General features: G+C 32.5%; 3 protein-coding genes and 2 long non-coding RNA genes across 5 annotated transcripts; 2 read left to right on the plus strand and 3 right to left on the minus strand.

Moving 5' to 3' along the window:
• Positions 1-1,122: 1,122 nt before the first annotated feature.
• LOC138857767 (uncharacterized) lies at positions 1,123-2,760 on the minus strand. Its single transcript, XR_011396942.1, has 3 exons — positions 2,278-2,760; positions 1,880-2,101; positions 1,123-1,813 (listed from the first exon to the last, which is right to left on the minus strand). It is a non-coding gene; the product is annotated as an uncharacterized lncRNA (long non-coding RNA).
• A 1,490-nt stretch (positions 2,761-4,250) lies between these two features.
• LOC106616513 (DDB1- and CUL4-associated factor 11) lies at positions 4,251-7,308 on the minus strand. Its single transcript, XM_014233199.3, has 9 exons — positions 7,165-7,308; positions 6,656-7,065; positions 6,324-6,597; positions 6,101-6,247; positions 5,447-6,034; positions 5,230-5,385; positions 5,000-5,106; positions 4,786-4,935; positions 4,251-4,713 (listed from the first exon to the last, which is right to left on the minus strand). Exons 2-9 carry the CDS (start codon positions 6,854-6,856, stop codon positions 4,696-4,698), a joined length of 1,641 nt encoding a protein of 546 aa, XP_014088674.1. The 5' UTR covers positions 6,857-7,065; positions 7,165-7,308; the 3' UTR covers positions 4,251-4,695.
• A 91-nt stretch (positions 7,309-7,399) lies between these two features.
• On the minus strand, positions 7,400-8,721 carry Pex10 (peroxin 10). The gene is made up of 2 exons (XM_014233168.3): positions 8,332-8,721; positions 7,400-8,276 (listed from the first exon to the last, which is right to left on the minus strand). Exons 1-2 carry the CDS (start codon positions 8,638-8,640, stop codon positions 7,650-7,652), a joined length of 936 nt encoding a protein of 311 aa, XP_014088643.2. The 5' UTR covers positions 8,641-8,721; the 3' UTR covers positions 7,400-7,649.
• Positions 8,722-9,011: 290 nt separating this feature from the next.
• LOC106616499 (E3 ubiquitin-protein ligase RNF10) lies at positions 9,012-12,479 on the plus strand. The gene is made up of 5 exons (XM_014233173.3): positions 9,012-9,597; positions 9,660-10,191; positions 10,254-11,350; positions 11,417-11,571; positions 11,640-12,479. Exons 1-5 carry the CDS (start codon positions 9,513-9,515, stop codon positions 12,132-12,134), a joined length of 2,364 nt encoding a protein of 787 aa, XP_014088648.2. The 5' UTR covers positions 9,012-9,512; the 3' UTR covers positions 12,135-12,479.
• Positions 12,480-12,519: 40 nt separating this feature from the next.
• LOC118681605 (uncharacterized) lies at positions 12,520-14,150 on the plus strand. Its single transcript, XR_011396943.1, has 2 exons — positions 12,520-12,714; positions 13,884-14,150. It is a non-coding gene; the product is annotated as an uncharacterized lncRNA (long non-coding RNA).
• Positions 14,151-14,708: the final 558 nt, after the last annotated feature.

Raw genomic sequence — 14,708 nt, forward strand, 5'->3', positions numbered from 1 at the left:
ACTATGGACATGAATATTATTACTTTTTTTAAAAGGAGAGTGATAAATGCGTATAAGAATAGAATCAATGAATAGGTATAAATCCGCACATACATACAATATAGTGAATATTAGTACGGATATACATATGATATAGGTAAATCAAAATATGTCTATATGAGGTATGAATCAGAGTATACACCTGCGGCCACTCGGAACTTACCACTATACTTTCCAAAAGTTTTTGTTTTGATTTTTTTATTTTTTCGGGATGTTTTTAAGGTTTTTAGTAAGCACAAGTAAATTATATAATATTACCTAATTAATGAATTTAATGAATATAACACAAAACAGCTCTTTTCCTTGCGTTCAAATGCGTTCGATTTTATTGTCTTTAAATTAATAACGCGACTAAATTTAGTATTTCATTTTAAAAAAAATAAACGAAAATATTAATTTTATATATAGTATAAGTTTAATAAAAATTAAAAAAAAAAAAGTATCAATTTTTCATCGCGTGTCAGTCTCTTTTATTTCGAGCTCATTTTGTAAGTCTCACTAATTTTTAATAGTTTAGTCTACAACTGAATGTGTTTAGTATTTATTTTTTTTTTTAATAAACGTCACTTACTTATTTCTAAATAAAATAATTCGATACCGCAAAAAGTACCGCTATAAAGTGTTGCCAAACATGCGTAACACTTGAAATTTTTGAATGGTAATTTGTCTGTGGCTGCAGGTGTAAGTATTTGTTTATGGTAGTCTTGTCTAGTCTTGCGTGCAGGTATGAATATACATTATCTATACTTTAAAATATATACAGATATACGAGTATACATGTACAGCTGTGTTCATGAAAATAGTAATCCCGATGGGTTCTAAATAGAAAACAAAACAATCAAGTTAAAAATACAAACTACAAAATCAACAACATTTAAAAGTAATGTTTAGTTATTTCTACGTACATATGTATGTACATACACAGTGCAATTGCTTTAAAAAGAAGGAAATTCCACTAAATTTGTGATATGAACATATATAAATAATTAAAATTTATGCACAAAAAATTTTGAATCGCGCTAAATGGAATTAATCGTGTAAAAAATTTAAAATTATTTTATTTTCAAACCGTGTAATAACAAAATTAGGTGTATATATATTTTTTACATTCTTAGGTTTATTTGTAAAAACTTAGGAATTAGGTCTGTTCACGAAAATAGACGTGCCTATTTTATTAAAGAAAAAACAGAAAAAACCAGTTAAATAAAATTTCAAACAGTAAATGTTTTCGATAGAGTAATATTTTGTTGTACAGCCTTTATTCACTAAAACTTCCTTACACCGAGGTGGTATAAAGTAACTTATATAAGATCCTCACAATGTTTCATAGGGATTTGAGCTTGATGAGCTGTTTCTACATCTCGTTTATCATCTTCTCAAAAATTTTTTTTTGGTGAGGTATAGTGACTGCGCTGTCCAGGACAATACGTCAATTTTTTCTGGTAAACCACTGCTTATCCTGCTTGCTCGTATGTTTTCGGTCTTGGTTAAAATCTCTTTTATAGGTATTTTCCAGCTGGCACATGACAAAATAATATGATGATACCATCATCATATGATCAAATGTATAGGTCCGAAACCATGGTACGAAAAGCGTGCCCATACCATGTTGCTCAGATCATGTTTAACCGTTTTGGTAGTGTTCTTGGAATAATATTCTGTGTTTGGTCGTCCACTACCACATACTTTCTAGACCCTGTCCTTCCGATTTTTCCTGATCAAAAGTGGTACTTTACAGGGACTCCTTACCACCATATGGTTTTAAAATAGTCACCTACGATTTGTAAGAGTAATAATCGACAATCTTAAATCATTGTTTATAATATTTGATGATACTTACGGCTTGTTTTTAAAATATCGTATAATCTGTCTGTCCTCTAATATTGATTTGTTACATTCCCCCCCCCACGTTTCTTCGTTTTATCATTGTTCTTTTATAGCATTACATATCATTGTTGACCTGCAGCCTACCATAGCATCAATTCCCTTTAGATTCTGTTATGTTTCCTTAGTTTAACTATCAATTCTCAATTTTCGGTAGAACAATGTCTTCTTCTACCCGCTAAAAAGGAAATAGCATTGGGATTTCAAAACATTTCATCAGAAAATTATAAGTTCCCTTAAATACACTTACTTATCGCAACTAACTAATTATTTTTCATTTATCGAGCCCTAACGACAAGCACTAACCATTTAATGAATAGCTCAAAATTCAAATTATATCCCATAAATACTTACTACCAGATATTGAGGGATAAGCACCGTGTTCAATGTGTGCCAGCAATGTGAAAACATTATTTGAATAAACTTTTTTCATTTAGTATCGATAATGTGGAGAACATACCAATTCACATTATAACCATTTTAAGGATTCAGTTAAGTTGTGAAGTAAGAAATATGTATGTTGAATGCATTTTCAATTTCAGTAGTAGACAAATCTTGTACCACTGAACATACCGCTAAGCAATTTTTGTCCTGCAATATTTCGATTAGCTGGCACAAGCTCTATGCATAAATGTATGTGCATATATTTAAACTGATTGTAAACATTTGATTTGTAATACATACATACATACATATGTATGTACATAAAGAAATATAATTCTGTTAAAGATTGGCAAACTATCTGAACTCAAGTACTATTACGATTTGATTATTGACTGTTGTCAACTAAAATGTGATTTTTTAAAAGAGGATCGCTTTTTTAAGGAGGGAGTAGGGTTTTTAATTTTTTTTTTTTGCTTAAATGAATGACAATGATTCGTACGACTATTGTGTCTATATTTCCAATTTCGAAGTTATGATTATTTTTATATCTGTCTTATAACCGTCGTTAATGGTGCCCCTCATAACTTCAAAACTACTGCACCGGCCGTTTTGAAATTTTGAACACTATTGCTATACATAACGCTGAAGTTTTTTTTCGAATTTATTCATGTTTTATATTTTATATTAAGAAAACTTTCAGGTTTTTTCTTCAAAGTGTTTCTAAAAAGTGAATAATAGAAAATTCGAAAAACCCCCAAGCGTTGCGCGGGCAAACCGATTATTTAACGATATAATTTTTTGATTTCAGATAATCCAAGACTGAGTTATGATGAGCATCGCAACTCAACTTTTTTCCGAGACGCACCTGAATAGTTACTGCCATTACCGTATATTTTAATATTTCTCCATGAAAATTTAATGATCGCAAATATCATATATCAATAAATCATTGGTCTTTTCATAAAAAAAATCATAAAAATTGGCCTTGTGTTATACCAATTAAGATCATGAAAATGAAATGTCTTCAAATCCAAATAGTAATCAAGATGTGGCGTACGAACCGTTAGCGTTAACTGTGCTAACAAATTAAACGTCTTTAAACAGTCTTTATTTTTTTAAATATTTACATATATAAGTAAACAGAGACCGTAATGATTATAAGTTTTATTTTAAAAATCACTTAATAATAATTATGCTTTGAGTTTTATTATTTTTTTTACCGATAATGATTAATTTTGATTAATTTTATTATAACTCATTAATACTTATTATTTTTGAGCAAAAAAATAAAAATTAAAAATAATATTCTGAGATAAAAAAAAATATTAAATAATTATTATTTTTGATTATAATTCAAACGGTTATTTTTGATTTTTATTTTTTATTTTTTGTTCAAAATAAAACTCAGTTTTGATAACAGATTTCTGATAAAGTGTTTGCTGATTTTGTTGCATGCTCTTTTAGAACAAAAGTATATCTTCCTTTTCTCTTTTGTGAATAACGCAAAAATTTGTTAAGAAATTATTATTTCAATGAACTCGTTGCTGCTACAATCGCAATTGCCGACGAAAACTACTTTCTGAATAACTTTCATGTTTTGAATCCAATGCCGATAAAATTTGCAGCGGTCATGCAGACCAGGAAATATATCCTGTGTGTGAAATTTCCCCTAGCTCAATAATTATGGTTAATATTCGATTTTTTCTCCTTTTGGGGGGGCGTGGCAATACCATAACACAAATTTCACAAATAATGATTATTTTTTATTTTTAATATTTTTGCTCAAAAAAATGATTGTTTTATTTTTATTTTTTGCTCAAAAATAATAATTTATGATTTATTTTAAAATTATTCAAAATTAATCATTATCTCGTTATGTTTTTTTGTATGTCGATTCTAGTACAATAAATTTGCAATTAGGGATATAATGAAAAATCACCATATTATAGGCCTGAGTAAATCCATTTTTATTCAATTTAAACTTGTTCAATTAGGTTGAGTTACAAAACGTTGTTGACCTAATTAGAGCGGCAGTCAAAGTACTATTGTATTTTCACAGCTAAGTGAAAATTAGAAGTAAAATTTTGACTGCTGCAGAACACTAATTTAAAGTAATTAGATCACCTATTGGCATAACATTACATATTTACATGTTGCTACGTAAAATGATTTTAAGTTATACAACACTTAAAAATAAGAGTACAAACTAACCGAAATATATATGTATGCGCGTGGATGTGTATTTATGTACTGATTTTAAGTCAAAAGTATTTATGTGTATGTTTAGATATAGCTGCAATACATATGCTGATGCTGATTTTCTTACACCTTTCCATTATTTAAGTTTCTTCAGGCAAAAATCTAGTTATATGTATGTGGCGCAGACTGCTACCATGACTGCTCGGGCTAGAATTAAAACACACATATATGCTGGATTATTTTAGTTAAAATATTATATTTGAAATTGATGTTATTTACCTCATCTTCATCAGCCTCATCGTCTAAGTCACCGTTTTGATGCGCTATACGGAGCGAGCGTCTTAATGAGCCTTGATAGCCTGGACCAGAACTTGGTCGTTTCAATAAAGGATTATGTTTGAAGGTGTTTAGATTGACATGGGAATCCCACTAAATATATTCATTATCATAAAATACTGCTATTTACTTTTATAAAAGCATTTGCTCAACCTACCGATCCTGATACAATCTCTGATCGAACAGGATGCCATGACAAATCGCGCACAATGTCTTTATGGCCCTCAATAGCCTCTTTTATTTGCCCTGTCAACACATCGTAGACTAAAAATATAATAATAAATATATACGAATTATTATATGGGTTAGCTTTCTTAAATAGATGAACATGAAAAGTGGAGATATTTGAAAAAGCATGCCTTTATTGTTAAGGCTATAAAAACTTACTGATAATTCTGCCTGTACCACAGCCAGTGTATATGTAGCGCTGCCCAGTTTGTAGAGCTGGGGAGAATTTGGCTCGTAATAAACTCTTGGTAACACGATGACCACGATAGGTCATCACGCTTACATCTCCCTCCAACGTTGCTTTTGGATTGTAATCTAAAAATACATTCACGCTTACAACCATATTCATTTAGCGTAATGTAGACAGCAAACTCACATTCACGTGGTACTGTATCCCATCGATAATCCCATGGAATAAGTGGCAGTATTACTTTATTTAATTTGTTATTGGGAGATGTCATTCTCATGTCCCATATTTTAATGCTTTGATCTTTGGAGTTAGTTAATAAATAATGCCCATCGTTGCGTGGGTCGATGTAAGTAATGCCATCCAAGTGACCTTTGAATACACCCACTGGCATATGCTTGACGCTGGTGAAGTTATTTCTATTATTGTTATAACTACTACCTGAACCGCTTCTCCCACGGACAGTGCTACCAGCACACCGTAAATCCCATAACTTCAACACGCCATCATTGCAGCCAGAAACGAATATATTTGAATCTTGATCGCTTATAAAACTAACAGCATTTATATCGTCTTTGTGAGTCCGTTGTGTATTTATCATTCGTACAGCATGTGTCTCACGATCGACCACATAAATTAATGAATTATTACTCCCGCCGATTATATGTTGTCCGCAAGGTGAAAATCGCAATGAGAATATACCGGCGCGTGATTCTTCGGCATGTAAATTGAAAGACTGCACATCTTTCCCGTCACTATTTACGGGTAAAACAAAAACTGATGGAAAGCCGTTTATTCAAAATTCAAAAAAAAGTCAAACAAATATATTTAGTTGAAACTCACAAGCATCCGACCATGTTGAATATGCTAAGTATTGCCCGCAGGGACTAAAGTCTACATCCAAGATACTCCAGTTACATATATCCGTTACGATACGGTTTATGCGGTGGTATGTTCCCTTTGAAGAATCAAAAACGCGAATCACTGAATCTACGATGCAAAAGAATGTAAAATTATTTGCGTAGTAATTGCATATACATGTATATATGTTTGTAAGTAAAAATACCTTGGCAAGCAGTAATCAATTTACTTCCATCTTTATTAAATTTGCAAATAAAAACCTTGGCTTCCAATGACATTAAACGCTGGTCCTTGTTATTAGGCACAAATAGATTTGCAATGCGACGTTGCTGATTTGGTGTAAATGATCCGGCTGGATGTGCAGCTATTCCATTCTCCCGTTTAAACAAACCCCGAGTCAACGACCAACGATCACTGGGACGATTGCTGTTTGCTGGTAAACCACACAACGCTTTTATTTCTTTGTACAACATGGTGTGCTGCAACATGGGTTCAAGCATTAAACCACTATACGACACTTATATAGTATTAACTTACGCGAAAGGTTCGCAAGTCTGGTTTCTTTCGTATCACAGGCATTCGCGCTGTTGGTCTCTCCAAGGGATTCAATCGTTCCAGACGCTCAAGTTGACTCATTACAGTACCAACGGCCAAACTCAATTGTTCACCAAGCATATCGTCCACATCCTCATCATCGAAGTCATCTTCGTCAATTTCATATACAATATTATTACCCATTCCTGAAACTAGCAACTTCCAAAGTTTTCTATGCTAATCTTAGCGACAAGACAAAACTATATATATAGATGTACTCAAATATATGCAGATAAACGTTTTAGTTTTTCGATAAAAAAAAACTCAATTTGTTGTTTAATTTCAGCTAACTTTATGATTCCGTCAAATGTTATAGAGGCGCTGCGCAAGTAATCCGTATGTTTCATCAGCGCCTATGCAATAGTATTACAGAAACAAATTAATAAATGATTTGTTTAATATTCAAAGACGAAATGTTTAATACAATTTCTTATCTAAATTATATTAATTACCTCACAACTAGTGAAAATATTCAGTTCAGCTGCAGCAGCGCAACTATTGCGATGTCTGGTGAAAACAAAGAAAACAAAATACTCAAACGTATGTTGCCACCTGATGTATAATTTTTTTCGTTTCCCGTATTAAGATCAAATTCTTTTCATGTTGCCATTACTCTTCATTCGTAAATAAACCTAATGGCGAATCGAGCACTATGCTAATCTTAAAAGAATTTTACGTTCTCTGATATAGCTTTGACTATTTTTTTGTAACAGCTTTATTTTATTGATATATCGCCAAAGACGCTAATTTAAAAATATCAGACAAAATTTAGCGCAGTATGTCTGGAACAAGTCAGGAAAAGGATTTTTTGAGAACAATGGAACCCTGGGAACACTGCATCCTGGTACAATTTTTATTGTAAAATCTTACAAGTATTATTTTATATTAATTCATGTGACAAAAAAACACCCTATACCAACTTCCAAACAATTAAGTTTTATAAATAGTTTTGTAACGGAATTACATTAGACTTCTTTAGCTTTTCTCTGCACAAAGGGCATTCATCACGTTCATCCAGCCAATCAAGGATACAATTCCAACAAAATAAATGTCCACACGGCGTCAAAGTCGTATTAGTACGTGAATCAAGGCAAAGGATGCACTGTGGCGCCTCAGATTTTTCGAGATTTGCATTTTTCTCTGTGTTGATTATGCTTCTAGAAGAGCTTTTTATATTTTCTAACTTTTTTCTTTTATGTTCTTTCCAATATTCATATGCATTTATTATTAGTGACACAGTTACTTGTAGAAATGTTATAACTCCAAGTATTTTATAGCCATATAATGAAAATTCTGGTTGTAACCAGTGGCGTATTAAGACATAATTTAAGCCAGTAATACGTTTGGATATTTGGTATTTTCCGGAACGCAAATAAAATAATGATTTGTGTAAGGCTTTTATGTATTGTGGAGAGAAATGCAATATCCGCAGCACCCTTAGAAGTTTTTCCTTTGCATCCGGCACAATTTCCTCATTATCTTTGATGTATTTTTCAAGTTTTTCCAAAATTCGAGCAAATAAAGCGTCTCCACCAAATTCCAATATGATAGCAACTAGTTGTAACTGCAATTATTCATTATTAAAGAAAAATGCTCAAAAGGGGATATTGACAACATACCAAACGTGATGGAATGTGCATGTATGCACTATCAACTTGAATAATACCAGTGTATTCCTCACCAAGTGTTTGTAAATTATTAATTGACGCAAATCCATGATAAGTAATTTCGGCAAATAGCTTACACAATTGATTGTATTTTATCCAACTGCGAGAGCCTGTTAGACGCAGGAGATCCGAGAAATCTTCTGTCAGTTCCTCTGTGTATTTGGCATCTTTTTGAACAAATCGTACAATTTCTGGTTGACGTGCTCGAGCATTTCGAAAATCTAATGGATTATTTCCAATTAATTTACGACGTTGTATCATTCCTTTATTTTTCTAAAAAATATTGAAATACTAGTGGTAAATTGGCCAAAGTACGAAGTGATAACAAATGTCATGTTTTTTTTTATTATTTATTTTGGGGATAGTGTCATCATATGTTTTTGGAGAGTTGCTTATTTTAAGATTGTTCAGACGCTTCAATGTACATACATGTATGTAGTTTTTTTATATTTCAATTAATAGATCATCTCATAGCAATCAAGGATGTATAAGTTATTTTAAATGAATTTGTTTAATTGCTTTTTTTTTAATACTTAAGCAAACACAAAAGTTTAATTGACAAGCACATGCCATTCAGTCAATGTCAAATTGTACTCGTTGCTTTGTACTCGTTATGTAAAATTTTTTGGCCCGACCTCGTTCGTTGTTTTCACTTTTTGTTCCGAATAGCAAAAAGCTGAAGTTTTCAGAGTTTTTGGATATCTTCTGTTCACAATATTTACCAAAAAATTTTTACATATAAAATTAATAATTCAAAAGCTAATATATTAGTGCGATACAAGTAAAACTGTGCTAAAGTAAGCCGAAAAAGGTTTCTGAAGTCATAAAAAATTGACGACGTCATCCATTGATGTACTAGGTCTACTCGCCTACAAGTCTTCTCCTCGTTTTTTCAAAAACAAATATACTTCGTGCATTCAATTATATACGCGACAATTTTTTCGTGTATTTTGTTAGTTAAAATCATGGCTCAGTAAAAATGTCTCGCTTAAAAATTAATAAAGTGCATAAAACTCCATCTGGAGAAATTTTCATAAACTACAGTTCGCTGTCAAGGAATTCTTTTAATTTCAAGATTCCAAACCTTTGCCCAGCTACTAGCTGCGCTTCATCTAAAATATTTTTAAATAACAATGGAGAACAAAAAACCTCAAAATATTTTTGCACGCTCGAAGGCGTGTCAACCAATTGAGTCCTCACTCCGCAAATCGTCTTCAGGTAAAAATATATATTTTTTTTTTTACCTTGCCAAATTATTATATGATATTATTTATTTTTAGATTTACAAGTCAATAAGTGTTTACCTCGTAATTCCCGACGTCGAGAACAACCGTCAAACACTCGTAACGATTCGCAACGGAATTCGAAGCAGTACTCTTCAGCTAAAGCGCGACCAAATGTTGATAAACGACCACGCCAACGCGGCGGTGGTACCGGCAGTAATGTTAGCAACAGCAATGAAGCTTTCGTTAACGAAGACAATCTTACATGCGAGACTGAAGATGTTTCTGCTGCCAGCACCGGATTAGCCACGGTAGTTGAGCCGGTTGTGACCGGTGCATTGGCAAAAAAGAAGTCTCAGCAATATGCGGACTACGAATTGAACTCTGTGTACGCACCAGGGAGCAAAAAGCAGAATTTGAATCATCTGCTCAATTTTCATTACGCTCCGCGTGACGCTGACAACGTTTTTAGTTTTAATGTTTTTGGGCGGAATGGTGGTAGTGGCTCAACTGCGGCTACGAAGCGACATGGGGTCAGTAATGGCAGTAAACGTCATCGTTATAATAAAGAGCAATTCTTACAAGCTAAGTGAGTTATTTTTTAAAAACTTTAAATTGTCATACTCGTACAATGCAAACTTCTAATTCTAGTTTTCAATTTGTTGTGAAATCTGGTATTAATTTGAGTGTCTATTCATCGCCTGACAATTTAATCGATTGGAATCTTATTGAACAAATCAATATTCAAACTGAAGAAGAGCCGCAATGTCCCATTTGCTTATATCCACCTATCGCAGCGAAATTAACTCGTTGTGGTCACGCATATTGCTGGCCATGTATATTACATTATTTAGCGCTAAGCGATAAAACTTGGCGCAAATGTCCTATTTGCTATGAAGCAATTCATACAGCTGATTTGAAAAGTACTACAATTGAACAACAACGCCAGTTCAGTATTGGGGATGAAATTACATTTCAGTTGATGCGCCGCAAGAAAGGATGCATGATGATTGAGAAATTCGATCCTAATAGTCATCAAAATACTATGAATAGCTATCCATTGATTTCAGCCGACAATGATTCAAAAAGTTTTTCAAAAATCTTAATTGCCAATCGCAGTGACATTTTAAAGATAATTGATCGTGAGCAACGCGAACTGATTGCTGGGCAAGACCCAACAACTCCAGAATATATTTTCATACAGCAAGCTTTGGACTTGCAAAAGGAGCGACGAGAGAAAGTTGAAGAAATGAAAAAGGATAAAGAAGACGAACATTCAAATAAAGTTGCGAATAAGCTTAATGATGAAGAAAATGAAAATGATGACAATTTATTTACGGAAAATGCTGAAAGCCTATCATATGAGCGAGATGTTGATGTATCAGGATCTGAAAGCATCATCAGCAATGATGAAAATTCGCTAAATACTAGTAGCCTGGCGCTATCGTCCGTAGATAATGAAGAAGTTCATACAAAATATTATTATTTCTACCAATCTGTGGATGGGCAAAACATTTTTTTACATCCTTTAAATGTAAAAATGCTACAAGCCTGTTATGGTGCATTACAACACGCACCGTTGGTAATTAATGCACTCGTATTGCAAAAGGAGTACCACTCAATGGATGATGAACATCGCCGTAAATTTACTTGCCTCGGACATTTACCACTAACATGTCAGTTTGCTGTAATTGAGGTCGATATGCAACCACCAATTGTATCCAACGAGATATTACGTATATTCAAAGGTATGCCAAAATAGTCTCTTATTGAAACTAGAAGTTTATTAAATTTATATTACCAAATGCTTTTAGACGACATTTTTATGCGCAAGAAAGAACGCCAGCGTCGCGAACGCGAGGAACGTCGACGTGAAAAACACATAAATGAAATTAATGATCGTCAAATGGGAAAACTGATTGCTAGCACTGCAAATTTGAATTTATCATCCGCACAAGAGTTTCCAACAGTAAGAAATTTATTAACCTTATAGCATGATAAAAATATTAATTTTTTTATTATAACCGTTTTTCTTAGTGGGGTTTTGAAGAAGCACTTCCCGGTAGCAGCGCTACTACGGCGAACAACACCAGCAATCCAATTGCATTACCCAAGACAAAAACCCAAGCAACTTATTCAACAGTAGCTGTAGTCGGTGAATCGCCAAACGTAAAAGAATACTGGCCTACATTAGCATCGCCTGGCAATAGCAGCAATAACATGTATCATGAATTATCAACTTGGGGTAAAAATATACCCACTCCAAAGCCTGTTGTGGTCAACACAGCCGTTACCAATCGCACCATAAGTTCTGGTCGCTCAAGTGAATCCGAATCTCTTGATGGCTATTTAGCCGAAAACATTGGCTTCACAACACCATTGCGTACAGATTTAGGCGATGTTCTTGCCATGGCTATAACACAAAAGAAGCAAACCGTTGCCGCCACAGCAAGCGCCAGTGGTAAAAAGAATAAAAAGGCTAAAAAAATGACGCCACTCTTCTCCACAGGCATTAACTATGCTGGCAAATAAATGCACATGATCAGCAAATTATAGAATGAATCACCTATTTTTGCGTTAATATTGTTCAACCGTAATGTGCACCTATTTCAAAGTAATCTATGTAATTTCAACTATCAAAATTAAGTACTTTTTCGTTTTGCTTTCCTTAGTTTATATGTGTTTGGAGTGAATTATTAATTGAACAGACATGACATAATGCTAAAATTTTATTTTAAAAATTGTAAACGAACCACAACTTTAGACTATTGAATTCAAAATTCGCTGCTTATCGGAATACTATAATGCATAGAGCGTATATAATTGTGCAAATATTACTGGCAATTAGAATGTAATAAACTTAACTAATTGGCAGAAGTGTTACGTTATATTTGTTTAAACTACGAAAATGGTAAGTAAGTATTCGCATTTGTAAAAAGTCAGACTCCACTGGACGTTTTGAATATGGCAAGCAACCTTGTCTTCGTTGTCATGAGTAATATGTTCCTGCTATGGATCTTATTGATTAACACTCTAGCATGCTCCGATGAGGATGCAGCTATTAATAGCTAACAACAATTTTTGTCTAAATTATGAAAACGACAAATTTTCAGTAAGCAGCATTTCAGACATTTGTCAACACTTTTGTGTAAGACACTTGCATTTATTTACTAATCTCAGTTTGACATATTTTCATTATAAACATCACATCACATGCATTTATAATATTTCCTTTTGGGGTATTTTGGCGCCTAAACGCTCATATGCAATTAGTCATTTAACTATTGTTTTTGATTTCATTTTTATGTAAATTATAGTAAATTGTTTTTTAAATTTAAGTCAGTGGCAAAATAATCATATTTATAAATGTATATTCATTTGTACATTTCACAACTCGAAAAATGACAAATGTTCAGGAGGAGCAAAAAAACAGTTCCTGTAAAAATTATTAAAATTTTACAGTCAAATCGTCTTGCATAATGAAGAATACCTTCTTTAAAAAGATTCTTACTCAAATATGATTGATTTTCCAGTTCAACAACAACAATTAACGAAAGTGACACATTTCAAATAATACACATGATTAAACTCAGAATTTGAAAAATTTCGAGTTGTGACTGTTTCGTAGTTAAGTGTGCGATATGCATGCTATAAAGTATATGTATATACGTAGATATATTTCATTATAAATACATATATTCAAAGTGTAATAAATCAGAATGTTGGAGACTTAAAATTAGTGAGATTACGCGGATATACCTTTTTCTCAATTAATTGGCTTCATCGCAATTATTTACGCAATATAAATATACAATAGACATACATATGTAAATCGTCATGTCCTACAACCTCAACAAACTGCTGACTTATCTGCTCTCACACATTTGATTGGGCATTTAATTGCTTTTTTAAATTTATTTTTTTTTTTTTTGTAGTATGTATATGTACATACATATATATATACCTACATATATATGCAAGAACAGTTGCGAAAATGAGGCGCTTACCTAATGAATGCATAATTTCTCAAAAATGTTGTGTCGAAATTGGAGCAAAATTTACGAAATTTCATCTTGTCTTATGAACGTTTCACAAGTTTTTTTTTCAAAACTTCAGCACCGATCGATTTAAACACTATTTCATAATTTACGAAGTAACGCTGGAGAGCTTCAAATTTGTTAATATTTTTCATTATCGCTTTATTTCCTGTGTACCCAAAAAGTGGATAATTTAAACTTCGAAAAACCCCCGCGTTGCCTAACGATACTATTTTGATTTCAGATGATCCTGTACCGAAATATGAGAGGCACCGCAATTCAACTTTTTTCCGGGACGCTCCAGTGTAGTTGCTGCATTTAACTTTCTCCATGAAAATTTAACAGAATATTCTTCAGATGTCATACTATAATGTACCATTGGTTTCTAAAAATAGATTTTAACTGTTTCATAAAAAGTAATTAAAGAAATTATAAAAATGGGCCATTGTTGACGGTTTATTAACCGATTTAAAGCAGATTATAAAATAAAGTTGTTATAAAAAAGTAAAAATCTTTTGTTTTTATTTTATTTCAGTGGGTTTTGGCATAAGTCTTACTAATCGCCTTTTCATTTATTCATTCGAAAATATTCGATTATCACTTAAATTTTTCAGCTTTAAATATTCTTTAAACAATGTTTTGCCTTTAGTAGTGGGGGCCGGTATCCAGAACCGCCAGCGCATATATGTATATACTACTTAACATACAGTCATAAATAAGCACTTAGATTATTATTAAAGAATTTAATTCATCAAGATCGAGATTAACCTAATGGGTAGCCAATTGACTAAGCTACGTATATACAACTGTAGAATAAATAGCATCGTATTTTGTGGCATGTCCTGTTGATACTGTTATTCTTAATAACATGCTTTTGCAATTCATATCGTCAAACAGTTGTGCAGTGCAGTAAGAGTGTAGCAATTAAATTACTATTTGAAATTAATTTTTTAGTTTTTTTCTATTGAAGATATTTCGGAGGATATATTCATAAAGTGTAAATTCAAATAACTGTAAATACATTGCTGCTCTTCGGCTCGAAAACTCTAAAGTACATTTACTACTCGCG

Source organism: Bactrocera oleae, chromosome 6 (assembly GCF_042242935.1).
Source record: "Bactrocera oleae isolate idBacOlea1 chromosome 6, idBacOlea1, whole genome shotgun sequence".
NCBI classification, from domain to species: Eukaryota; Metazoa; Arthropoda; class Insecta; order Diptera; family Tephritidae; genus Bactrocera; species Bactrocera oleae.

What these genes read in the sequence shown, in the direction of transcription:
- LOC106616513 (XM_014233199.3), bottom strand. Translation starts at nt 6,856, where the DNA reads ATGGGTAATAATATTGTATATGAAATTGACGAAGATGACTTCGATGAT. An exon ending in ATTGATTACTGCTTGCCAAG is followed by an intron (nt 6,248 to 6,323) that starts GTATTTTTACTT and finishes TTTGCATCGTAG; the next exon opens with ATTCAGTGATTCGCGTTTTT. An exon ending in TTCAACATGGTCGGATGCTT is followed by an intron (nt 6,035 to 6,100) that starts GTGAGTTTCAAC and finishes GCTTTCCATCAG; the next exon opens with TTTTTGTTTTACCCGTAAAT.
- LOC106616499 (XM_014233173.3), top strand. Translation starts at nt 9,513, where the DNA reads ATGGAGAACAAAAAACCTCAAAATATTTTTGCACGCTCGAAGGCGTGT. An exon ending in ACTCCGCAAATCGTCTTCAG is followed by an intron (nt 9,598 to 9,659) that starts GTAAAAATATAT and finishes ATTTATTTTTAG; the next exon opens with ATTTACAAGTCAATAAGTGT. An exon ending in CCGCACAAGAGTTTCCAACA is followed by an intron (nt 11,572 to 11,639) that starts GTAAGAAATTTA and finishes CGTTTTTCTTAG; the next exon opens with TGGGGTTTTGAAGAAGCACT.
- Pex10 (XM_014233168.3), bottom strand. Translation starts at nt 8,640, where the DNA reads ATGATACAACGTCGTAAATTAATTGGAAATAATCCATTAGATTTTCGA. An exon ending in TGCACATTCCATCACGTTTG is followed by an intron (nt 8,277 to 8,331) that starts GTATGTTGTCAA and finishes GAATAATTGCAG; the next exon opens with TTACAACTAGTTGCTATCAT.